The following is a 26,593-nucleotide window of genomic DNA, read 5'->3' on the forward strand; positions in this document are numbered from 1 at the left end:
ACACACACACACACACACACACACACACATACACACACACTATCCAATCTGTTAGTAAATTCTGCTGGCCCTTCCTTTACATTGTATTTAGAATTTTACCATTTCCCCCACTTTTAATATGTTCCAGGATGGGATCCCAGGGAAGCAGACTCAGATGGAGATTGGCATGTCAGAAAAGATGAGCTGAGATATGTTCCCAAAAGGGATGAACCAGACTATTTCATAAACAACACCAATGACTTTAATAATTTAGGTGAATGTATAGAGAATATTATAAATGTGAGGAGGGATAACAAATTATTTGAGCAAAGCCATTTGTAACATATAATTAGACCAAAGATTAGAATTCTTAATCTACAAATAATTTAAATCATTTAAAAAACATCAATTATAAAATGGACTAAGGTAATGAACTGGAAAGTAAAGGAAATGCAAAGAGAAGCATGTTCAACCTCATTAGTAATTAAAGATACCATTTTTTACATATAAGATGATGATAATCTGTCTGGATGAGAATAAGAGAAAATATATTATTTTACTGCTGGATATGTTTAAATAAAAAGAAACCCTTTCTGGAGGGCAAATTTGGCAATGGATATCAAAAGTTTTACTTTTAAAATGCCCCTAGTTTGACATCTAGAAATTTAAATAAAGGTGTACATAAATATTGTTTATAGTTCAGGAAAAGTGGAAACAATTAGGTAAGCAACAACAAAAAAAGGTTAAATAAAGTATTGTTCATCCATATAGTAGTGGAATATTCTTCAATGTTAAAAAAAATGTGGGTAGGAAATATTTATAATATTGAGAGAAATATAATAGGTTATAGAACGGTATGCATAATCCTATTTTGTTTGAAAAATGTATATATGTGTGTATAAGACTAGTCTGAAAGGATATACATAAAAATATTAACACTGGTGGGATTATGGGTGTTTTTCCTCCTATTTTGATGATCGTGTTTCTAATTTTTATCATGAACATATTGCATGTGTAGTATTTTAAAATACAATAAAAATAAATCAGTAGCAATGGTTGGCACACATTTCTCCATTGGGCCTGACTGATGCCCAGCCTCCATACGGGTCCTTTTTCTAAATCTGGCCCCCAGTTTCCCTCTTCACTCACTCTTGGTGCTACTCCAGCTCTGGCTTTGTGTTCCTGTTCTGTTAACTGGGCTCCTGCCTTTTCCAGTCATTCCCAAATTCTTTTCTTAGTAACAGCTTTGGAATTCCAGGTCTTCTAATACCAGGACCCAGATTTCTTGTAACCAATTGCCTTCCCAGGGATCGGCCCCCTGCCCTAAAATTCCAGATGGATGTCAGCAACCCAGTTCCTCCTAACGGACATCCTTAATCCTGATTTTTCTGTCCCACCTGTTTTCATCTTCGGGTTGAGTTGCCACTCTACCTGCTGGTCAGGACGAACAGCTCTTAACCTGTATTGGGCTGCGGCTTGTCTGCTGCCGCCCCATCCCTTCTAAATGTCATGAGCTGCCTCCCCTCCCACCCCGACATGCCCGACTGCCTGCTGCTGCATCCCAGCAATGAATCTAGTTCCTTTTTCCTGCACTGCCCAAATAGCTCTGTGCCATTGTAGTTCCCTAGGGTCCCCCCATACACTTCTCGTCTGTTAAATTTTAACAAAGTATGAGTACTTCTCTTTTTCAGCTACAAAACACAGTGAAAGAATCAACTGATAGCACAATTTACATTTTCTGCTGTTGTTCAAGGTTTAAGTGGCTAACAGTTAAGAAATCTTTGGATGAACCTTGGCCATCACACTTGACGTCCTCTGTAACACCGCAGGTTCATCAAGAGAGGGCGCTCGTCCCATTTCCAGGCACAGCACTGAACTTGAAAGATTCTACCTGAATGCCTCCCAAGTAGGAAATAGCAATGAATTAAACAGTGCTTAATTGTTTGTTTTTTCCAATGTCGTACCCAGGTTTTACTTTGTTTTTCCCGGGATACATCTGTGTTGGCTCACTTTGCGTACAACAGTGCTTCACCACCGAAATCATACATAAGAGGTAAAATTTTAGTAACATAAAGGAAGTATTCTTTAACACATTATTGTACTGTTTACTTAATAGCATACATTGGTTGTTGTCAAATTTTTTGTTGTAAATTATTTAATAAGTTTTCTCTCAAACGACTATAACTATCCTCTCTCCCACTTAAATCAATGTCCAGCCAACTTATCACAAATGATATCACAGGAAAATGGTTACTAGTAGCAGCATTTAAAGTTACATTCTTAATCTTACCTGTTTGCTCTTTCTATTGCTGTTTTGTCTTTTGTTTTGTCTTTTATATCTGTTGACTTTTATTTTTCCTTCTATGCGTTTATCCCATGAGTTTGCTTTTTCTACTCTTTTTAACCTTCTATATCCCTTCTCTCAAAATATTCTACAACACTTAAAACTTTGATATAATTTATATGCTAGTAGATCTCTTAATTTCTATTTAGTGCTTTCTTCTCTTTATCACATGCTGCCTACAAGACATTGCTATTTCAATATCCTGCCATCACCTGACAACTGAACTAATTTCACCTGGAACCTTTTCCCAACTTCTCCTTTTTATTAAGTGGCGAACACCCAGCACTAAAAGCTATTGTGTATGGTTGCTCTGCTGTTCCCGTATAGAAATGGTTTCTCCTGTATCTCCTAAGTCTGACTGTTGGCCTGCGTACCCCAACCCCTGCCCTAGGACAAGCCCACAGCACCTGGTGCTGGGTCAGGCTTCCCACAACTAGGGGGCCCTCTCTGTTCAACTGCTTCTAAATAGAACTTATAGAAACCTTTTATTTGCTTATTTGTTTCTTTAATATCTTCTACTAAAAACCTGATTATACAACTTAATTGTCTGTCTAATGGAATGATCTCTAAACTCAGCAAAGATGTCAAGGCCAGCCGTCCATCAGTTGCTCCTGTCTTAACCTAGCTAACTTTGCTTTCTTGACTATTCCACATTATCCCATATTCATTTGAGCCTCCATATATACCCCACATATAGAAGGATTTCCACTTCTCCCACCCCCCCCCCAAAAAAATAGGTCCTTGAAGAACTAGCCTATATCTTACCAAGTCCATCAATCCGTCATCAATTTCCTGCTCATCTAAACCTCTAAAACACTTAAAGCCTGTGCCAGAAAATCTGGCAAACATTTCCTATATCTATCTATCTATCTATCATCTATCTATCTATCTATCTATCTATCAATCATCTATCTATCTATTGGGTTGTCGGAAAAGTCATGACGTATTTTGTCTATGTTTTTCAAAGGTCATTTATTTATATAAAGAACAAAGATCAATCAATGATATATTGCCTGTTTTGTTAGATAAACTTTTGCCATCTTTCAGTGAGCTTCATAATTCCTCGTTCATAGAAGGACCTGTCTTTATCAGCGAAAAACTGAACAAGGTGCTGATTTATAGCCTCATCTGAATTGAACGTTATACCACGCAAGGAGTTTTGAAGAGAGCAAAACAAGTGGAAGTCTGACGGCGCAAGGTCAGCCGAGTATGGTGGGTGTGGCAACACATCCCATCCAATCTCCAATAATTTTTGATGGGTGATCAAATTTGTGTGTGGTCTCGTGTTGTTGTGATGGAACACAACACCTTTACAATTAACAAGCTCTGGACGTTTCTGGATGATGGATTTGTTCAAACTGTCCAATTGCTGACAGTACACATTCAAATTGATTGTTTGGTTCCTTGGTAGGAGCTCGAAAAATGCGACACCTTTACAATTGCACCACACTGAGAGCATAACCTTCCTCTGATGAACGTCTGCTTTTGATGTTATTTGAGGCAAATCATCATGTTGGGACCAAGACCGTTTGCTTACCACATTGTTGTAAACAATCCACTTCTCATCACCAGTTATCAGTCACTTCAAAAAAGGATGATCGTTTTCTTCATGTTTAATGAGCATATTGCAGATGTTTATACACGCCATCAAATGAACTTCTTTGAGTTTATACGGAACCCAAATATCAAGCTTGCTTACGTATCCCAGCTTCTTCAGGTGGTCATGAACACTTGAATGACGGATGTTCAATGTTTCTGCAATCTCTCGTGTTGTGTAATGTGGGTTTGACTAGATCAATGCCTTTATTTTTGTCATCATCAACCTCGGTGGGCCTCCCTGACGGAGGAGCATTGTTGAGATCAAAATCACCAGCACAGAATTTCGTGAACCATCGTTGGCTCTGACATTCTTATAGAGCATTGTCACCATAAACTTTATGCAACTTTTCACAAGCTTGACGCACCTTCTTCCCTTTTTGGAAGTAAAATAGTAAAATATGTAAAAAATGCACAGTTTGGTCTTCTATCTTCAATTTGTAAAATCTCCAAAACTCAACCAAATCGCTCAATTTTTTTTAGAATGAAGCTAGAACTGTCAGTTGTACAATGACATAGCAATAACATAGGTGTGAATGACTCTAGTACTTCCAAAAATGAACTAGTGCCATCTGTTGCAAACATGCGTCATGACTTTTCTGACAACCCAATATCTATAGTATCTATAATCTATTTTCCATTATTCCATTCTCTCCTTACATCCTTACACACAAAATTACTCCTATTGTCTCCACCTTAACCTAAACTGGTCATGGTTCTTATTCTTCTTCTGCTCTCTGCCGCCAACCCCAAGAACAATAAAAAAGTTTCCTTTATTTAATTAAAAATATTACCTTAAAGCTCAGGGCAAGATTGCATGTGACTTTTCATGCAAGATTCAAAGATGTTAGAAAAACTATCAAGAGAAAAGCTACCTAAAGATATTCAGTGGAAGGTGGGAATAAACTCAGAACCTTAAAAATTTTGAGGAAAAACTTCCTTTAAACATTTGAATATGGTGAATATACTTGAATGTTGGGAGACAATCCTGATTTCAAATATTTAGCCTCATTCTTGGACAATAGAAACAGTTTTGGGATTCCAAAAATATTACCACTATATAGTTAAAGACATTTAATTTTTAACTTTTCAGCACATTCTATAAAAATGTAAACTAATGAGGCATTGCAAAGCTTAGGACTTTCTTTAATGATTAGATTAGAATTGTTTATAATTAGCAAAACAATCCTAAGCTTATAGATAGATGCTTCTCTTAAATGCTTAAGAAGCTTAAAGCATCTGTTCTTTTAATTGTTTTATATCACTTACCTTGTACTTAAGTTTATATTATTGACTTCAATAGATGAAAGGATTTGCTAATATCAAAAGCTTGGTGGACATATTTTCAAATTAATTTCATATCTAAAGTGAAATGAAATTAGATTTTACTATTGTAGTTTTTAAAATTCCAGTATCAGTAAATGCACCAAATCAGTTCATTTTTAAAGTTTTGCTTCTTTTATTTAATCCTACTGAAACCCTCGATGCCTTTCTCTTACAGGAAAACTAGGAATGGAAGAATATGCGGTCTTTTATCCACCAAATGGTAAGAGTAATGCTATTGCTTCCTCTAGTGGGAAATGGGAAAATTACAACTTTCATAATAGGAATGACTTTCGTATTCTCTACCATTAGATTGATAATAATTTGATATCTAAAACCTACTGTAGAATACCTATTTTAATGAACCTTTCCATGTTTGTGGTAGGTTTGTGCTGAACTATGCACACCCTCTCTGGTTTTCCTTGGGACCAATGACGATATTTGTGAGAGACTAAGTGGACAGGTGTCCGCGTCCAGGGCACTTGGTTTTCCTCTGAAGAACGCCAGCCGGCCCATCCGGGACCTCCCTTTCGGCTTCCCTGGGGCAGCGCTCTAACGAGTGGGCTGCCTTATGTTGCCCTGTGTTCTTCTCATAATTTGACAAGTGCATCGTTTATGAAATAACAAGATTATGGAGAAATATATCACCAAAATAATCTATTTTTATTATACAAAGGGATTAAATGTATAATGACCTCACGAACTATTAAATATTCCTTTGAGATTATTAGACTTTCTAAGACACGCTTCTTGGAAAGCAATAGATAGCAGTCCTTATGATGATATTAAGTTGCATCCTGAAGAAGTTCTTTTACTCCAGCAGAGGTAAGAACATGGGTTTTGTAATCCCGCAGACCTGGGTTCAGATCCCAGTTCTGCCAGCTCACCTTATGACCCGGGGTAAGTTATATGAGTACTGAAGTTCAGATTCGTCATCTATAGCATATGGATAATAGATTAAGTGAGACGCAATGTATAAAACAGCACGGTGCCTGATGTGTATTGAGTGCTCAAAAAATGTAGCTGTTGTAAGTGTGTTTAGCTCATGATTGACCACTCCATCTAAAGCTCACACTTGGTTTTCATGGCGCTGTACTTTCTTTGCACCTCGCAGTGTGGTGTCCCCCAACCCCAGGGCTCTTTCACAGGCCAGCGCCAGTGCCCCTCTCTAGGCACTGGTGTTCTCCAGTGTCCTGCCCCACCCTTTTTCTGCTCTCCTTTCACACATTTACTAGGGCTTTTTATCTGCTCTATTGGTTCTATTTGTTAGTTACTCTAAAATTTATATCTTCAGTTCTGACCTCTACAATAATTCACTCAAACTTAATAGGTCTCAACCTGAACTCATTAATTCATCTTTTTATGCCCCCTATTCAAAGGAGAAAAACAAAAACAAAATTGAATTTCTAAACAAAACAAAAACCTCTGCTAGTTCTCTCTCAGCTAATTCCAGGCCTAAAACCTGGCTGTCATCCTTGACTCCTCTCAGTCTTGGACCCCGCTCATCTAATAATTCACCAGGACCATCCAATTTTATGTTTAAAATGCATATGGGACCTCTCTCTTCCTCACCATAACTGCTGCCTTGTCCTCACTAAGGCTTTACAGTCTCCAGCTTGTTGATTGTAACAGACACCTACCTGGTCTCTCTTCTAGTCTTTTCCGGCTTTGCTCTATCTTTGACAATGTTGTCTGAGTTACACATCTAAAAGGAAAATATGAAAATTATCATTTTTCTCCTTAAATGTTTCTTTTTGGCTCCCACCTCTTTATAGGTAATGTTCAAGCCTCTTGGCATGGCAGTTGAGGATATCTCTTGACTCTGGCCTCTATTCAGTCTAACCCCTGGCTTCATGTCTCATCATTTCTCATCTCACTTTTTTTTAATCACATCAATATCAAACTAATAATCACACACACACACACACACGCACGCGCGCACACACCCATACCTGCATACTCTCTCAAAAACACTATGCTGCTTCCTGCCTCGTGGCTTGGCTCCTTCCATGCGTGGAGTAGCCCATTCACCTTTCCTCACCTGGCTGGCAAGGCTCTGCTCAGGCACCCTCCTCTTCAGGGAGCTTTCTCTGCGCCCCCAGGTTCGTTAAAGCCCTTTCTCGAGGCTCCCACAGCACCCTGTGTGAAAATCTTTGATATCTCTTAGTATATGACCTTGACATTGTTTGTTTATGCTTATATCTCTCTATAGATGGCAAGATTCCTGAGGTCCATGAGCATATCACTCATTGTTGTTCCCCCAGCATCTAGCTGTAGTGGGAGTTTAATGAGTATTTCTTTGAACTACTTAGAGGCTTTTCAATTTTGACATTTAGGTATAACCTTAGTTACATCTATCTCCCCCCGAAACTTAATTTTCAGATAACTTTTTATATTTATCTGTGTGAATCAGGAAATTAACAATAAAACACCTCTAAAGAACCAAAAGAGATGTCTGTGGAGTCACCTTCCTTCTCCCTAGTCAGAGGAGAGCTTTTCCAGCGTAGTTCAGAACATATTAGCTTTTACCAACACACGTGTCTTACAGACTTGGTTTCCTGGTTTTTATGCCCTCTGTAAAAATACAAACATGGAAAGAGGCTGACAGAGATAGGAAAAATGATTAACAGTAGATATGAAAACCAGAGACCTTACCAAAAATGAAAAACTATAAAACAGCCTGTAAGAGCATTCCAGCAAGTCAGTCCAGGACTGTTTTATGTAAAAGCCAGTAACCCTATGCCTTTAAAAAGGTATCACTGGATTGTAGCATATTATAATAATGTAAGATTTTTATAATGAGCATAAGGCAGCAACAAAAAAATATTGCTATAATAGTAACAGTCGTTGCAGCAGCAGCAGCTGACATGCTCCAAGCAATACTATATACCAGGCTGTGTGCTAAGTGCATTACATGCATCAATTCATTTAGTCCTTACGAGAACCTTCGGAGCCAGATACTAATATTATCCCTATTCACAAATAAACCAGCTGAGGCAGAGTATTCACTTGCCTAGTGAGTAAGTGACAAAGCCAGGCCTTGAACCCAAGCTCTTTGATTTGGAAGCAGCATTCTTTTTTTCTTTTTATTATTATTAGTTTCAGGTGTACAAAACAATGCACTCTTCACAAAGTGACAATCCCCCTCTCCCTTCCACTGTTCCCCCACCCCCGATATCATACATATCTATTACAATTCCATTGACTCCATTCCCACACTATACTCCAAATCCCATGACTATATATGTATTAAATTATAGTTGACATATAATATTATTCAATGGCAGCTTCAGATGTACAGTGCAGTGGTCAAGCTTCTACACCATCCATGAAGCGGTCTCCCTAACACGACATGAGACCATCTGGCCCCTAAAAAATACTTACAACATTATTGATTATATTCCCCAAACTGTCTTTGCTATCCCTGAGGCAATATTATAGTTACCAATTTATGTTTTCTCATCTCTTCCCCTTCTCCCTCATCCCCACACCCACCCCATCTAGCAATCATCAGTTTTTCCTCTGTGTTTCTGAGACTATTTCTGTTTACATTACTCGTTTATTCAGTTCTTTAGATTCCACATATAAGTGAGGTCATATGGTATTTGTCTTTCTCTGACTGACTTATTTCACTTAGCATAATGTTCTCTAGGTTCATCCATATTGTTGCAAATGGTATGATTTCCTTCTTCTTTATAGCTGAGTAATACTCCATTGTGTAAATGTACAACAGTTTCTTAATCCAGTCATCTAAAGATGGGCATTTTGATTGTTTCAAAGTCTTGGCTATTGTAAATAGCGCTTTAATGAACATAGGGGTGCATATATTTTTTCGAATTAGTGTCTTGGGTTTTTCTGGATAAATACCTAAGAGTGGAATTGCTGGGCCATAAGGTAGTTCCATTTCCAGTTTTTTGAGATACCTCCATACTGATTTCCATAGTGGCTGCACCAATCTGCAATCCCACCAACAGTGCACCAGGGTTCCCTTTTCCCACAACCTCACCAGCACTTGTTGTTTGTTGATTTATTGATGATAGCCATTCTGACCGGAGTGAAGTGGTATCTCATTGTGGTTTTTATTTGCATTTCCTAATGATTAGTGAGGTTGAACATTTTTTCATATGCCTGTTGGCCATCTGTATGTCCTCTTTAGAGAAATGTCTCTTCATATCCTCTGCGTATTTTTTAATTGGATTGTTTGTTTTTTTGATGTTGAATTGCATGAGTGTTTTATAAATATTGGATATTGACCCCTTATCAGATATATCATTGACAAATATCTTCTCCCATTCAGTAGGCTTCCTTTTTGTTTTATTGATGGTTTCCTTTGTTGTGAAAAAGCTTTTAAGTTTGATGTAATCCCATATGTTCATTTTTTCTTTTACTCCCCTTGCCTGCAGGGATGTATCAGTAAAAATATTGCTCAGGGTAATGTCTGCAAATTTACTCCCTATATTTTCTTCCAAGAGTTGTATGATTTCAGGTCTTACATTTAAGTCTTTAATCCATTTTGAATTTGTTCTTGTATATGGCATAAGGAGGTGGTCCAGTTTCATTTTTTTGCACGTGTCAGTCCAATTTTCCCAGCACCATTTTTTAAATAGACTATCTTTACCCCAATGTAAATTCTTGCTTCCATTGTCATAGACTAACTGTCCGTATATGCATGGATTTATTTCTGGGCTCTCTATTCTGTTCCATTGATCTATGAGTTTGTTTTTATGCCAGTACCATACTGTTTTGATTACTGTAGGCTTGTAGTATGTTTTGATGTCTGGTATCATGATATTCCTGACTTTGTTCTTATTTCTCAGGATTGCCATGGCTATTTGGGGTCTTTTACGGTTCCATATAAATTTTAGGACTATATTTTCTATTTTTGTGAAAAATGCCCTTGGTAGTTTGATAGGAATTGCATTGAATCTATATATTGCTTTAGGCAGTATGGACATTTTTAACTATATTAATTCTTCCTATTCATGAGCATGGTAGGTGTTTCCATTTATTTATATCTTCTTTTATTTCTTTCTTCAGTGTCTTATAATTTTCTGAGTACAGGTCTTTTACTTCTTTGGTTAAATTTATTCCTAGGTATTTTATAGTTCTTGAAGCAATTGTAAATGGGACTGTTTTCTTAATTTCTCCTTCTGATAGTTTATTATTGGTATATACAAATGCAACTGATTTCTGAATATTAATTTTGTATCCTGCTACCTTACTGAATTCGTCTATCAGTTCCAATAGTTTTTTGATAGAGCCTTTGGGGCTGTCTCTATATAGTATCATGTCATCCGCATATAATGACAATTTTACTTCCTCCTTACCGATTTGGATGCCTTTTATTTCTTTTTCTTGTCTGATTGCTGTGGCTAGAACTTCCAGAACTATGTTGAATAAAAGTGGAGAAAGTGGTCAGCCTTGTCTTGTTCCTGATCTTAAAGGGAATGGTTTTAGATTTTCCCCATTGAGTATGATGTTATCTGTGGGTTTACCATATATGGCCTTTGTTATGTTGAGATGTGATCCCTCTATTCCCACTTTGCTAAAAGTTTTTATCATAAATGGCACCTGTATTTTGTCAAATGCTTTTTCTGCATCTATTGATATGACCATATGATTTTGATTTTGATTTTCTTGGTGTGGTGTATCACATTAATTGATTTGCAGATGTTGAACCAACCTTGCATACTAGGGATGAAACCCACTTCATCATGGTGTATGATCTTCTTAATATATTGCTGAATTCTGTTCAGAAGCAGCATTCTTAATCACCATGCCTTACTGCCTCAGGAAGTGCCACCGAGTTTACTGTAGTGTTTTTTAGAAGAAAAAGTGGTTAGCACATTGAAGAGGTAAAAGATGCATCTAATAGGTTCTAGAAAGATTTTCCTTGAGAATAAAAATGGTTTAATGCTACATGGGGTAAACCCACAGCTATTCCCAGTCTTCACTCTTCAGAATCATATCTTCTCTCAGGTAGTTTTAGGGCCTGACCAGAATTGGGGAGGACTCTCTTCTCTGAGCAATGAGCCTGAAGTTGCAGAACAAGAAGAGACAAAGATCAGCTGGTCTGCTGTCACTTTACTTTTCACGCAAGGCAATACCAGCGCCATTTTTACATTACCCACCCTGTTTTCAAACTCTGCCAAAGACAGGATTACTCTAAAATCTCAATGACACCTCAACTTCCCCCCCCCACCCCACACACACACCCAATCTGGCCTAGCTCTCTAGGTCCCTGGGGCCCACACAGAGGTTGCCAGCAGTTCACTGACACACTTTGTCCCTGACGAGGCAGGTGCTTACAAAGGGCAGAGGTTTGCTGCCTCACCCACCCCACTGGGATTCCGTTTCCTCGGTGAAAATGACAGGCCACTGTGGTTCACACATCACCCCCTCCGCCTCACTTGAGGCCTTGACACAGACAGATTTTTTTCTATTTGACTCATTCAACAACTGATGAGCAAAATTTCTGAGTTGAGGGAGACTTCTCACAGGAATTTTATAAGCTTTTCTTGTTTTTCTTCTTTGTTCAATGTGTATAATTTGTCCTTATTTATTCATTTAATAAATACTTATTTAGCCTGCTGTGGCTCCCTCTTCCAGGTGACGAGCTCCAATAAAAGCACCTGCTGCCAGGGAGCTTCCATTCTCGTGAGGGAGACGTACAGTAAACAAATAAAGATGTCATTTCCGAGTGATGAAGTGGACAGTGAAAGGGAACAGGAACTGATGATCGGTAGGGAGGTGGAGGGGGCAAGGGTATTTCAGATAAGGTGGTCAGGAAAGGTGCCTCCCAGACACTCTCACGTCAGCCCCGGGAGCCATGACCTTCATAGTTTGAATGGCCAACATATCTAGCACCTAGAATCACGCTTGGCATAAAGTCACTGATCACTAAACATTATTAAATGAATAAGGAAATGAATGTAGAATATACAGGAGCAAGAACAGAAGCAAGGAAACAAGACTTACACATAGATCTGACTGAAACTCAAGCAAACATCAGAATTTGCTAATACCATTTGTATCCTGTAAGACAAGAGAAAATAATTGCTAGTGAACATTAGGTAGAGGAGTTTTAGGACTTTAAAGCAGTGGTTCTCAACCGAGGCCAATTCTACCCACACCCCAAGCCCCAGAGGGTGTTTGGCAATGTCTGAAGACACTTTGATTGATACAGCGGGGTGGGGAGGCGGATGGCTCTTTGAAGAAATAGTGAAAGTAGGTCATTTTAAATCTGCTTGCAAGTGTCAAGTTGATAAATAGAAATGTAGTTTTGTCATCTATATTAATTAAATAGTTAAAAACGTCTCATAATCCAAAATTCATTTGATGTGTAACTTTAGACATAAATTGAAACCTATTTTAAATTTTATTTAAACTATGACTCTTATTTAAAGTATGACTTTTAGATTGATACTTAAATATGGATATGTTCTGATGTTTGGGGAAATTTTAACTGCTAAAATAAAATAACAAAGTCATATTCTGAAGTTCTAATTCAGAAAGATAATGGAAATAGTTGGAAAACAATGTAATCATTGTCCTAATCCCTCCTCTTCCTGACCTGTCGGCTACATGTGGAATGAGAATAAACAGAGGAAATGATTATTTCAACAAACGAATTAAATAAACAGCACTAAGTAATCCCAAATGAAAGAGTGTAAAAATTTGCTTTCAACTGGAGTCATGTTAAAGTGAATCAGATATGAGAGTTATGGTACAACTATAAATGCTAAGTATTAATAGAGACAGTGAGGAAATGAAGGGAAAATATTTAGTAAGTGCAAAGCATTTTAATATTTGGGGTATTTTCTGAGTCATATTTGCTATTTATATCTCCCCTAGTTCAAGATTTATTTTTGTTGACTGTTTACCATTCCAAGCTATGTCAAAGCCCCATGAAATCATTACTTTGTAAAGTTATTCTTATTGAATGGGGTAAGCAGTTAATATTTTAGACATTCTTCAGATTGATAAAGGAAGGCTCGGATCTTAGGATAATCTTTCAGAGCAGACTTGCAGAACTCAAAGGCCAGATACAAGACAGTGTCCCAAGCATCCCAATGACTGCTAGAAGTAAGACTCTTGGATGATGGCCAGGTGAATGAAACTCGACCCCTGAAAGACAAATGATGAGAGCCAAAGGAAAGGATTTTGAAAACCTGCCCAAGAACATGACAGCCTCTGAGATCAAAGAAATGTTCTAGGTGGTATGTGCCCTTCGGTGTTAATGGATTCTTCAGTGCCTCGTATGCCTCCTACTTTTGTTTGCCAGAATCAGACTTTGTCCTTCTTCGGCAAAGTGGACCATGCACCCTGTTTCAGGGTCATAAGCCCTGGCTTAGTTAAGCTGAAATGAACCCTTATTTAATACTGACCAGAAAAGATTTTCTTAGGTATAAGCTGATGCTAAAATGTGGTACCGTCCCTTGTGACAGCATACGAGGTCAGACAATTAAATTCGCAAACTCACCCTAGAAAAAGCACTACATACCTCATTGCTGAATATCACTATGGTCACCTTCAAAGTACTCCCTTGGGAAGCTATGCATCCACACCAGCACCTAGCCCACTCTTCAAAGCAATTTTGGAACTCTTTTTCTGGAATGGTTATCAGAGCTGTCATCGTATAACCCTTGATGTCCTGAATGTCATCAACATGTCTTCCTTTCAACATTTCCTTTATCTTTGGGTAAAGAAAGAAATCGTTTGGGGCCAGATCAAGTGAGTACGGAGGGTGTTCCAATACAGTTATTTGTTTACTGGCTAAAAACTCCCTCACAGACAGTGCCGTGTGAGCTGGTACACTGTCGTGATGCTAAAGCCATGAATTGTTGGTGACAAGTTCAGGTCATTTTGTCTAACTTTTTCATGCAGACTTTTCAGCACTTCCAAATAGTAAACTTTGTTAACTGTTTGTCCAGTTGGTACAAATTCATAATGAATAATCCCTCTGATATCAAAAAAAGTTAGCAACATCATTGCAACAAGTTCACGAACTTAATTGTCAGACCTCGTAAAATAGCTACGGTTATTGATCATCTGGTGTGCACTAAATACTACACTGGTGCACTTTAAACACAGTAACCCATTGGTGCTTAGTACAACCCAGGGGAGTTGGGCTTATTTATCGCCATTTTCACAAATGAGGATAGAGACTCAGAGTGCTGGTAGCTTGTCCAGAGTTATACAGAATTTGAATTTATGTCTATGACTTTGTTGGCCATTTATAATTCAACACTGAGTTATTTAGAGCCGCCTGTCCTATGTGTTAATTATTTATAAATGAATCTTTATTTTATTTACAAGCCTTGAGTATATTTATAATTGCTTAAATTCCCATCATTAACCACATGTATTGAGCACCTCATTTGTAGAATGCTTGTTCTGGATGCTGAAGGTAATACACAGTGTGAACTGTGGCCCTTGCCTCATGCAGCTTATAGAACAGTTATAGATTCCAGAACTTGGAGGAAACGCAATGGAAGTGTGATTGACCATGAGTCACCTTAATACATGCCTCCCTTTTTGTTGCTTGACGGTTGACTGATTCATTCACTGTAAGCCCCCTAATGAAAAGTGCTGACAAAGGTGTGCCTACACTTAGCACATCCTTAATAAATATTTGTAGAAGATGAAAATAATACTAGCAAGGCCTTCATTTCTGAGTACCTTAACCAGCTCGTGCAATGCTCCTGCAGTACATTAACAGTGGAAGGAAAAGTTTTTGCAGTAAGATTATAGGGACTTTGTATAATAATAGTAATCTGCTTTGAGATTTAGTATTTTACAAAAATATAATATACACTTATATTTCTGTAAGGCATCAAAATATGCCTTCTATTTATTAACTTATTTTTCTTTCATACATCAACATGCTTACTGTAGAAAGTTAGAAAAGACTTTTTTTTATTATTTGTTAAAAGTCTGTAATCGTTAAAGGAAATAAAATGAAGCAGCAGACAGAGAATGCAGGAAAAGATAGGTGTCCACAGGAAGAAAGAGACTCAGCAAAAGACAGAAAGAGAGAGAGAGAGACTTTGAAGAAGAAATATGGTGTTGGGGCCTCCTTCTAAGTGCTCCATGGAGCTAGAGCTGGTGGCTTTAGTGCCTTTGGGAATATTGACTTTTAATGGGGATCTAATCTGGTTTTGATGTTTTTCAGTACCTGGAAAGCAAAAGATTTTTAAATTAGTAAAGAATCTTACCATTGAAAGATTCTCATATGTCATTTTCTTCAGATCTCACAATTTTTTCTGCATTTGCTCTAGACCAGCGGTTCTCAACCTGTGGGTCGCAACCCTTTAGGGGTCGAACGACCCTTTCACAGGTGTCACCTTTTTGTGGAAAACAAAAAGATATTTACATTACTATTCATAACAGTAGCAAAATTACAGTTATAGAGTAGCAACGAAAATAATTTTATGGTTGGGGGTCACCACAACATGAGGAACTGTATTAAGGGGTCACGGCATTAGGAAGGTTGAGAACCGCTGCTCTAAACATAATTGTTAAACATTGAATTTTAGGGTTAGATATTTCAGAGACAATCTTAGTCTTTGCATGACAAGCAGTTAGTGACCCTCAGAAGGTTCAATGACTTTCCTGAGGTTACCCAGCTGGTCTGTGGTGAACCCACCATGGAATCCTGATCTCCTGAGTAGTCACCAGTGCTTCTCTTTTTGCTTCTCTATTCATCATTTGTTCATTCATCTACCCATTCATTTATTCAGCAAACGTGTATTCATCGACTGTGTTTATGGCATCATGAAATGCATGCAAAGATGAATAGAACATATTTCCTGTCCTCTGGAGCAATCTCTTAAATAGCTAATTATAACACAAAATATAATGAAATTACAGTGATGGAAATATGAACAAAATGCCATGAGAATGCAAAAGAATAAGCATTTAATTATGATTAAAAGATCAGGCTGTTTCTCTGAGGTTGTACCTGACCTTTGTGAGATTTTTATAGGCTTAGTAGAAAACAAAAAAGTATTTTTGGATACAGAATTATCAGGTTCAAAGCTACCAAAGTATGGAAGTACATGACAAGTTTTGGTGATGATAAATAATCTTGAACCATGGGCTATATACCACAGTGGGTATGGAGTCAGGATGGTGTGACAAAAGGGAGGTGTGATGGGGTTGGCGAAATGGAGGATGGGAGCAAGAGGTCCTAACTTCTAGTTATAAAATAAGTAAGTCATAGTAACATAATGTACAGCATGGGGACTATTGTATTAACTTTCTATGATGACAGATGGTAACTAGACATAGTGGTGATCATTACAATGTATAAAAATGTCAAATCATTTTGGTGTATTCCTGAGACTAATATAATACTGTATGTCAGTAAAATTGTATGAGTTCTATAAACATAGAGGAAATATATTAATTTTAATATCTACAGAGGCTACAGGGTAGTTTTTTTAACATTGGTTAATTTGATGAATAGGAGCTCAGCAAATATTTGGTGGATGGATGAATGGTCAGTGGAAAACTCTCTGTGGATGTGATGTAGAGGTCTTTTTCATGGCCTCTAACATTTTGGGAAGATAACCTCAATCATTACAAAAGTTGGTTGGAGGGCTGAGAGTTCCGGGGGAGGGAGCTCAGTGAGGAGGCGCATGCAGGCCCATCAGCAAGCATTCCTCAGAGCCTGAATTCAGGCCTTGGCAGGAGGAAGAATGTGAATGGTTGAAACATGGTAGAGGTAGATTCTCCAGGGTTTCATATGTTCATTACATAGACATTTAATAAGCACCTATTATATTCTGGGTACTAAGCTTGTCTCTGGAGATAGAGATAAATAAAGCATAGTTTCTGTACTCAAGGAGTTTATTCTTTTAGGAGAGAGAAACAAAAAATGGTTACAAGACGTTATAGGAGTAGGAAAGTGCCAGTTGTTAAGTGCTGCCTTTGCGTCAAGTGTTGTGAGAGGCACATTACGTATCTTATTTAATCTTCACAACCTCATTGGTATTACCCCCATTTTATAGGTGAAGACAGGTCTAGTCTTAATTTTTGTAGGACTCAGCCAGGGGGACAAGTGGAGGCTCACCTACCTTAAGTCTAGATATTTGGAAGTTATAAATCAGACTAATACACTGATAATAAAGTCTACTCTGTTTTCTTGTCTTGACAGATATGTCTTTATAACAATCTGGAAGACCAGGTTCAAATTCAGATTCTCAGACCCCTCAGCAGTCCCTGGCTCCTGGAGCCCCCACCCCTTCTCATGCATGGCTCCACCCCACACCTGGACAGGCCTCAAGCATGGCGACCTACTAGGTCCAAGCTCTGTTCACACCTTACACAAGTAGCCACCCTCAGGCCACCTTTCATTAGGGAGGTGGCTCCACCACAGAGGCATGTGGATTCTGGAAGCTGGCTAGGGGCCTTTGGGCCGAGAATTGCAAAGTCCTGGGTACCTGGGTTGTAGTCTGAAAGGAGGGACATGGGCTCCGGGTGAGGGGTATTCAGAGGCAGGCCAGAGCAGGGCTCTCACTTTAAGCCCTCCCTCCCTCCCACCGCCACCTTGATCTGAGAGCAGTGCCATGTGAGGAAACAGGTTAACGAGCGGGCCTAAGTGAGCACCTGTAGAAAGTGGCACAGCCAAAACTGTGCAGGATTGTCTAGGTGCGTAGAGGAGAAGGGATCCCTCAGTCAGTCAGGCAAGTCCGTTGACACAAGCACACTGATCAGTGAGTTGATTGGGGGTAAGGAGGAAGGAGCCAGGGAGAGCCTTCTAGGAGGGGTGTGGTTCAGAATCTTGAAGGGGTGAGGCCGGGACAGGGCTGGAGGTGGAGGAGGCCATTGCCTACAGCGCTCATCCTAAGCCCCAGAGGCTGAAGGAGGGGTAGCAATCACTTTGGCAGGATTAGAGCTGTGCTCCTGGGTTGGGGAAGAAAAAGGAAGCTCCTGATGATAGATTTGGCCAAATCCTGAAAAGTTAAGCACCTTGTTTCCCATATTTCGATATAAGGGCTGAAGGGGACCTAGAAAGCAAAGGTGGCGCAAGGCTGTCTTCCCTGAAAACCTAGGGAGGTCAGGAGTTCTTTACAGAAAGAAAATTCCAAAGGTGGCCCAGGATCCTGGGCTTTTCCGGTTTGAATTACAGGTTAATAATGAGATGCTGGTGGAAAGAGAGAGAAAACAGGGTCCAGGACAGTAGCTACCGTTAAGGAGCGGGCTGAAGAGAGAACCAGCCAAAAACACAACAGAAACCAAAAACTGCACAGCAGAAGTTTGGGAGCCTCAGGGAGCCTGACCTGCCTGGTGTCACCCGTGCCTCGTAGGCTTAAGTTTGAGAAGGAGCTTTCAGTTGCTGGGGCCAGGCCACACAGAGAGGAGATCCCCGAATTCAGCAATCAGAAGTTGGAGCCATAAGGGTAGAAACCAGCTGACAGGAGTTGAGGGTAATCATGAGGAAGTAAGGAAGCTAATTTAGATGATTTTCTTTTTTCTTTTTTTTTTTTTTTAGCTGAGCCATCCTGCCACCTGTTGGCAGCTCAGCGAGCTGCTCAGCTCGGGCGGGACTCGAACCGCTGTTGCTCAGAGCTCACACTCTTGAGTGAGCTCTTAACCAACTGAGCCACTCGGCCGGCCCTTAGATGATTTTCAAAAAAATTAAGCTTGGCTTCAAGGGCAGGAGAGAGAGTAGAGATTTGTTGGATTTGTTAGGTGTAATCCCTTTTCATGGATGGGAAAGCAGGGTCCAGGGGGAAAAATGGACTTTGAATTATGTTGTTGAGGGTATTTATAATCAGTTATACTACCCCTGGCTGAAAGGGTGCAGTGGAGTAGCAGAGACTGGCCATACGAGTACTTTGATAAGGCCTCCCCACGCCTTGTCCCTACTCCCCCGTCAGTAGGACTGAAGACCAGATGCCACCACTATCTGCCTCAAGACCAGCCACCTCAGTAAACTCACCCCCGTTTATGGCACTCATCAGACACAGCCCTGGATAAGGCCTCCAGGTCACCCCTTATCCAGTGACTCTCACCTCCATCGCTCCCATGGCCCTTTTATCAGTAAGGCCTCCTCCGCCCCCCACCCTGTCCCTCCTACCCCGCCATTATTTCTCTTCGGAGCACTTATCACCATCTGACATACATTTGCTTAGTTTAGCATGATTTTATGTCCCTAATGAAAAGTAAGCTCCAGTTGTCAGAAGAGGGTCTAGCACATAGTATGGGATTCATACGTATTTGCTGAGCAATGCACATCAATCGGGGGAGGAGAGAATTGGGTGGGCGCGGGATTTCAAAGCAGGTCTGCCAACTTTTCCTGTAAAGGGCCACATGGTAAGTAGATGAAATTTTGCTGGCCACAAACAATCTCAGTCTCATAGTCTTCTTTTTTGTTTGTTTACATAATCCTTTAAAAATATAACAGCCATTTGTAGCTCACAGGCCACATAAAAACAATCCACGGAACTGACAGTGGCTTGCCAGCTGCCGTGAAAGCCAAGGAAAGGGGATTAAGAACACGAGTGAAGATGTCACTTCTGAAAAAGGAAACACCTTCCTCTGACACCTCCCTAAAGCGAGAAGAGACCACAGATGAAATGTGAAGAACATTCGGGGTACAGAACAGACCAGTGAGGGAGCTTGTGTCAGTGCCATCAGCCTCCCAGTCGGGAGGAAAGTGAGGTCTGTGACTGCGTGAAGAATAGAAGAGTGTGGACAGAACGGGGCGGCTGGTCAAACAGAGATGAGCGAGCAAATGAATAAGCAGCGCGGGATTCAGCCAAGGCTGGACAATGTGAACCTGGTGTGTTCTAGAAGATCAGGGAAAAATGGGGAAAGGTGGATGCTGAGAATTATAGCTCGTGAAGCCTAACTGCACAGACGCCCTGGCGTACTAGGTCAGGGTAATATTGGATTTTCCTCACTCTCGCTAATAAAATTACTTCTGGAAAGAACAAAGAAATAGGAGCTAATTGGTGAATGATATCAACAAAGAACTTCTGTCAAGGGCCCACGGTATTTATTTATTAATGGCTACGCCACATCCATTATTTCATTTAATCATATTGTGTAGGCTCCAGCATTACCTCTGATTTACAGATGAGGAAATGGAAGCTTAGAGAAGCTAAGAAACTTACCCAGTCTCAAACTGGAATGGTTCAGCAAAGAAGAATGGAATAAGAGATGTAATAGAGATAAGAATATGTAATGATTTACGTAGGTGACCAACAGCTGCACGAGCGCACCATGTGTTCGCTGTGTGGTGTGTAGAGAGGAAACGTGAGATGCCTGAGTCACCTCACTTTAAGGACTGGTGAACTGCAGCTCCCAGAGGAAAATGCAATAAGGGAGCTATTCAGGACGACTTTCTCTGAGGAACCATTCAAGAAACTCATAAGGCCTTCAATAATTGAAAAACCATGTTTTTTAAAAAAGAAACTCTTAAAGTCTTAGAGCAAAATAAAATTAAAAACCTGGCAGTGATGGGGGTGGCGGGAGAGAGCAGTGTCCTCACATATTTCTGAACGTTTTCAAAGAAGACACATTAGACGCGTTCTGTGTGACCGTTGTGTTCAGTACTAGGAGTAACAAGTGAGGTTACAGGGAGGCAGAGGTGGGTTCCATATGAAAAATGACCCCCAAATTAAGCCTGTTCAGAATTAGGGTTGGTTGTCGCGTTGGTTGTCGCATCGCCTATGGCTGGGTGTGCTTTAAGTGGAGACTGAACACTCGTTTACTAGAACTCACTGTGGATCGCCTCTGGAGTCCCCGCCAACACAGAGTTTTTGCTTCTGAACAGGTCAGATAAATAAAGCATTTCTGTACTATTTTTCAAAAAAGTGAACTTCTCAGCTTTCTTCCGTACTGTGTTTGCAACCTGATTTGGCACAGTGTTAGATACACACTGTGTATACCGTGTGTGTATATTACAGGACTTCTGTTTTGAACCTAAGCTGTACAAATTCTGATTTTTCACTTACAATGCAACAAGACGTTTAGGACACCAAGTGAGGCTTTGAGTATTTCTTTGAAATGGATGTGTCATTTACTTGTGTATGATTCTTGCCAAAGATTACACTGAATTTATACCATATTCCTGCAAATTTATATTTTTTCTAAACCACATTCTATGATATAATCTTTGGTAAGTTTACAAAGCAATACATCTACAGAGGGTGCCAAAAAAAAAGCATATACATTTTAAGAAAGAAAAAAGCTGTATTAAAATCGTAATACTCAATATATACTGCTAACGAAAAATGAATACAAGTCGTGTATACATTTTTTTGGCACTCCTGTATACAAGAGGTACTTTGAAATGCTCACTTATTTTTGTTTGTATGTTTGTTTGTTTTTTTAGCTGAGCCATCCTGCCACCTGTTGGCAGCTCAGCGGCAGGTCAGCTCGGGCCGGGAATTGAACCAGCAACCCTGTTGCTCAGAGCTTGCACTCTTGAGCGAGCTCTTAACCAACTGAGCCACTCGACCGGCCCCCTCACTTATTCTTTAACGATTAAATTCAAATATACAGGATGAAGTTGCTTTAGGAAAGACATAATCTATTGACTTTCTGAAATCATTATAATTACTTCTTAAACTTAGTTCTGTGATCTGCCTTGTTCTGTTTTTGCCCTGTTTTTGTAACATATATTTAAAGTTTTAGTTTTTAAACATTATCAATAGAAAGCTAACTGGGTATATGTTGAAAACCATTAGTTTGCTTTTCTAAAGATATTAAAAAAGCATACCTTGTTAGTTACCATCACTAAGTCTTTCTGACATTCATGAACAAAGCTAAAGCAAAAATAGGAAAACTTTCTATTTTCAGTTTTAATCCTCTAAAGTTTACCCAATAATTCAGTGGGTGTACTAATTGAAAAAAAAATACTTTTTTGTTTTCTTAGGTGTAATCCCTTTTCATGGATTTTCAATGTATGGTAAGTTGGGCTTTAAAATAGTCACTGTTTTTTTTTATACTTTAGAAAATTAAACATGAAGATCGCACTTTATATCACATCACCCACACACTTAACAAGTTATTGTGGACAGTTTTAAACATTGAGTTTAGTATTTGTTTGTATGTCCAATGAAAATAAAATAAAGAGCCATCATAATGGGTCAGATGGACAAATTAGTGTTAGAACATACTGTGAAAGTGGTTCTGTGGTTTATCGTTTCTAATCCAATGGAAACTAGAGATACACATTGATATTTAGTTCTCATTGGTGTAAAGTGAGGTTGCTTACATTCTTGGACTAATGCTCATAAGTTTTTTGAAAAAATAATAGATCAGAAAGCATGTGAAGCGAGGGACCACACTGAGTTTGAGTTCATGATTTCTCCAGACGAGTGGGATGCACCACAACAATTACTCTGAAGCATTCTGTCACCCTGAGGTCCACGTGGAAAACACGTGTGCAAGCTTGAGGGCCCTGAGTGCTGAAGGGGTTCAGAACCGGCCCCCCAAGACATGCTACTTTGGCATAAGGACTGTCTTGAGCTAAAGGCATTTGAGACCCTGTGGGCTCAAGAGAAACTTTGACCTCTCCCCTAAAGAATTTAGATTAGGGTTCTTGCCTGTAATAAGAATTGTGACCACAAGTAAATTGTGATGACCTGTCTGTATGTCAGGGCACACATCTATTTACTGAACATGTGCTCTCCTTATCACCCTGTGAGGTACCCTCCTCTCCCCTGAAGCCTCAGGCCCCTTTCTCATTCCTTAGCTCTGAGGATCACGTGTCCCTCTATTTCCGTCTCTGAACCTCTCCTGCATGTGGGGTCTCTGACTCGTATGTAGGGTTCCTGTATGTATGAACTTGAATTTGATTTTCTCCTGTTAATATGTCTCATGTTGGTTTGATTATTAGACCAGTGGAAAGAGCCTTTGCAGGAAGAGGAAAATTCTTTCTGCCTAATAGTGCTTTCCTGGCCTCCCGTGTCATTGAAGGAGGGGTGCGAGAAGCTTAATGAAGATTAGCAGAGGAAGAATGCGCTACCTAACACCACTTAATTTTTTTAATTTTTTTATTCGTTTCAGGTGTACAAAACACTGCAGTAGTTAGACATGTACACCCCTCACAAAGTGATAACCCCCTCCCCCGATCTAGTCCCCCGCCGACAACATATGTACCAGTTACTATACCATTGAGTATTCTCTCTGCTGTGCTCCACATTACATATGAACTTACTGAAGGTGGTTGTTCCCACTATTGCTACCCCTAACCTTTAGGCTAAACAGAAATACTTTGCTGTTTTACTTTCATAAAAAGAATCAGCAATAAATGAACACTTTTCCGTAAAAAGCCCCTCAGTGTCCACCATCAGACAAACGTGGTGAACGACATAATATAAAGCTTTTAAAACTCGCATACAAAGAAAAGGACTCAAAGCATCTAGGAACTTGGCATCATGCCATGCTTGATGGTGCTGATCAGGACGATGAATGGTTTAATGTTATTGTTGCTGTGCATACATACCAGTAGTCTGGAGAAATCACAAATTATAGGGCTCTCGGCTTCATTCTCTTGAGCAACCAAAATTTCATAATGTAATACATGATGATATAGTGACCTTTCAGCATATTTCTCTTTTATAAATATGTGAGGAATTTAAAATAGAAAACCTAAACAGGTTAAGCATATGAACTTTTACCTCTAATAATAAAAATGGTAGCCCTTTTATCCTGTTTCAATGATTCTAACTGCAAGAACTTTTCAAGTGAATAGTTCTTAGCAGGTGTACTTGAGTGATTTGGAAGGCAGTTAACGTTAAATCTTCTAACAAGTCTCAGAGTACAAACTATGTCAACTCCTGCCTGTTCACATTTTTGCTTGTTTAAATGGACTAAGGTTTACACACCCGAGGGGAAAGTGTTCACTAGGGAAACATGATGTAAAGCGTTTGATAAAGAGTTTATATACTCGTATACACGATTTTAGAAAAATATGTTAAGCATCCGCAAATACTTCAGAACCAGTAGAATAACCATCAGTCATCCCTAAGGAGCCCCAGGTAGCATTTTACCATCTCAGTTTTAGCTGCTGTATTTCTTTCCAGTTATAATACTTACATCTTTTAAAAATTGATTCAAAACTTTTCCCTATTTAAACTTGTCTATGAATAAATAGTATTACTATAAATTGTTGACTTATCCTTTCATGTTTATGAACTTACTTTTAAAATTGTAGTAGTTCTGCAATATTGTCAGTTAACTTTTTTTGTTCTTTCAGTCGCACCCCTTTGTTTTCTCTACCACGAACCTTCCAGATTGTATCAGATATTCCGTGAGATGTACGTGCGTTTTTTCTTCAGACTTCATTCCATCTCTTCTCATCCTTCTGTAAGTTCATAAAAAGTCGGATCAAATCAGACTCTAATCCGTTCTTTCTTCAGAAAAATTCTCCTCCACGATTAAATTATAAAGCAGCAAATCTCCATTTGTGATGTCAGGCAGCACGTTTCTATAGAAGAAGTGAAAGCAAAGAAGAAATTGATAGTTCAATATTTTGGTGATAATTTCGAGAGAAAAAGGTCCTTTATCAATTGCATGTAAATGATATTTTATATGTTAAAAGAAAAAAACCTGGAAATCTCCATTATTCTCTTTTACAAAGGTGCCTACCTCGTTTGAACGCTGCTTTCCTCACCTGTGAAATGAGGTTCCCAATGTTTCTGGGGTCGTAGAGAAAAGTCTACAAAGCACTGCGGTGGCGCTTGGCTCGCGGCAGGTGTCCCGGAAATACGTGGCGGCGGCTTCTATTGTTGTTATGATCATCATCATCTCTTCTTTGTTCATGAAAACCAAATATTCATTTGTCACGTATTTGTCAGTATCATGTTTGGCTAATGATCAGTTATCATACCACATATTTTGTGTGTGTTGATTCCATAGGTAGTTCTTTCAGCCTCAATAGGAAACTCAAGGAGAAGCACACTGGGAGTTGAACATCTTTATCTGTTTATTTTGGCTGATCCTTTATTGTGTCTTCCCCCCCCCCCTAGGAGCTTGAGAAGAAGTAATGTTTATTTTATCTCAGTGATCCTTTTTCCACTTTGGGGCCTGCTTTGGTCTACTTGTCAATAACTCGACTGACCCTCCAGACGAAACACTAAACTGGAATGTGTCTGGGCTACCAAATTTCCCCAAAGAGGAAGCTCTGTCACTGCTGCTAAACTAAATGCTGTCCGTCATCCCCCCAGCTGAATCCCCTGTATCCCTCTCCCGTCTGCCTCGGTCCCCCATTTTGTCCTCATTCATGAAAGCTGTCCAATAACAGACACCCAGGATATCACAGATGAACAAATGAAGCACCACCAATTATCTCGGGTTACTGCTCTCGGAGACAACTTATTTAGTGCTTTTCTTACACTCATGCTTCATCTAAAATCATCAGAAATATGTGAATAATTCGCTTTCCTAAAACCTCATTCTCAGCATCAGCTTTCTTAACAGCCACATTCTGCACCATTTTACGCTTCAGACCCAGTGCACAGCCTTGGTGTTTCTCCCTGCACAGGAGACTGAAGCTCAGCCCTGAGCAATTCTGGGTATCCCTTCTCCATCCATCGCCACACTGACCCTGAGGTGTCCTTTTTCAGTTAATTGATTGGGCCAGCCCTGCCTCTGCCCTTTCTTTATTCAGTGGAATAAAGACCTACAGGCCATCATCTCCTTTTCTGGCTTGCAGCCAGACTGAGCTCTTTGGAACCATTACAGCCTTTTTTTCTTTAGAAACTCAGAAAGAGGATTGAAAGTTTCTTACAAAGATCAACCCTGAGGAATGCTGAGCCGCAAGAAAGACTTTATTCAGAGCTGTCAAGTAATAAACATACTTGAGAAACCATCTGCTTAAATAAGTTACTTCCTGTACTCTACAAATAATCCCTTTTTATAAAAGTAGATTTCAGTAAAAAAAAAAAAAAAAGATCTTTTTACGAAATAATCAACATTCTTGTTTGATAACTTTCTGATGCAAATTTCAAGCAGCAGCAGCAGTCAGTCTTTCCCTGTGGATGGATTTCAAAGGTAGAGTGGGGAAAAAAAAGCAGGAAATACTTTCCTCGATGGGTGAGGCAGCTGGCAGAGAAAGGACTGTGAAGGGAGCAAGTTAAGGGCGTGGCTACAGCACCAGAGAAATACCTGGAAACTGGAACGCATCCAGAAAAAACTAATTTTGCTGGGCTTAAGTGATAATATATGGCTTATAGAGCAGCAGCTTTTCTATGAAATGTTTTCCTTGTCCTCCCTGAATATTACACACCAAGTTATGTGGGGAACCTATTGTGTTAAAACCCTCAGCCTATCTGTAAGAGTAGGTTTCCATGAAGAGGGATCAAATATATCTTTAAAGGGTGTTGGAGA

The 26,593-nt window shown here is 39.4% G+C and overlaps 1 protein-coding gene across 3 annotated transcripts in view; it reads left to right on the top strand.

Moving 5' to 3' along the window:
- TBC1D19 (TBC1 domain family member 19) overlaps positions 1 to 26,593 on the top strand; it is a 120,822-nt gene that overhangs the window by 86,186 nt on the left and 8,043 nt on the right. For 2 of the 3 annotated variants that reach the window (XM_019642427.1, XM_019642428.1), the window contains exons 14-17: positions 1,948 to 2,032; positions 5,421 to 5,465; positions 22,134 to 22,166; positions 24,462 to 24,571. In XM_019642427.1, coding sequence (XP_019497972.1) covers positions 1,948 to 2,032; positions 5,421 to 5,465; positions 22,134 to 22,166; positions 24,462 to 24,571 — 273 coding nt within the window. Of the gene's footprint in view, positions 1 to 1,947; positions 2,033 to 5,420; positions 5,466 to 18,940; positions 21,605 to 22,133; positions 22,167 to 24,461; positions 24,572 to 26,593 lie in introns of those variants that run through there. The other variant, XM_019642429.1, reaches the window with a different exon arrangement.

This window comes from Hipposideros armiger, unplaced genomic scaffold, assembly GCF_001890085.2.
Source record: "Hipposideros armiger isolate ML-2016 unplaced genomic scaffold, ASM189008v1 scaffold_68, whole genome shotgun sequence".
Classification (NCBI taxonomy): Eukaryota; Metazoa; Chordata; class Mammalia; order Chiroptera; family Hipposideridae; genus Hipposideros; species Hipposideros armiger.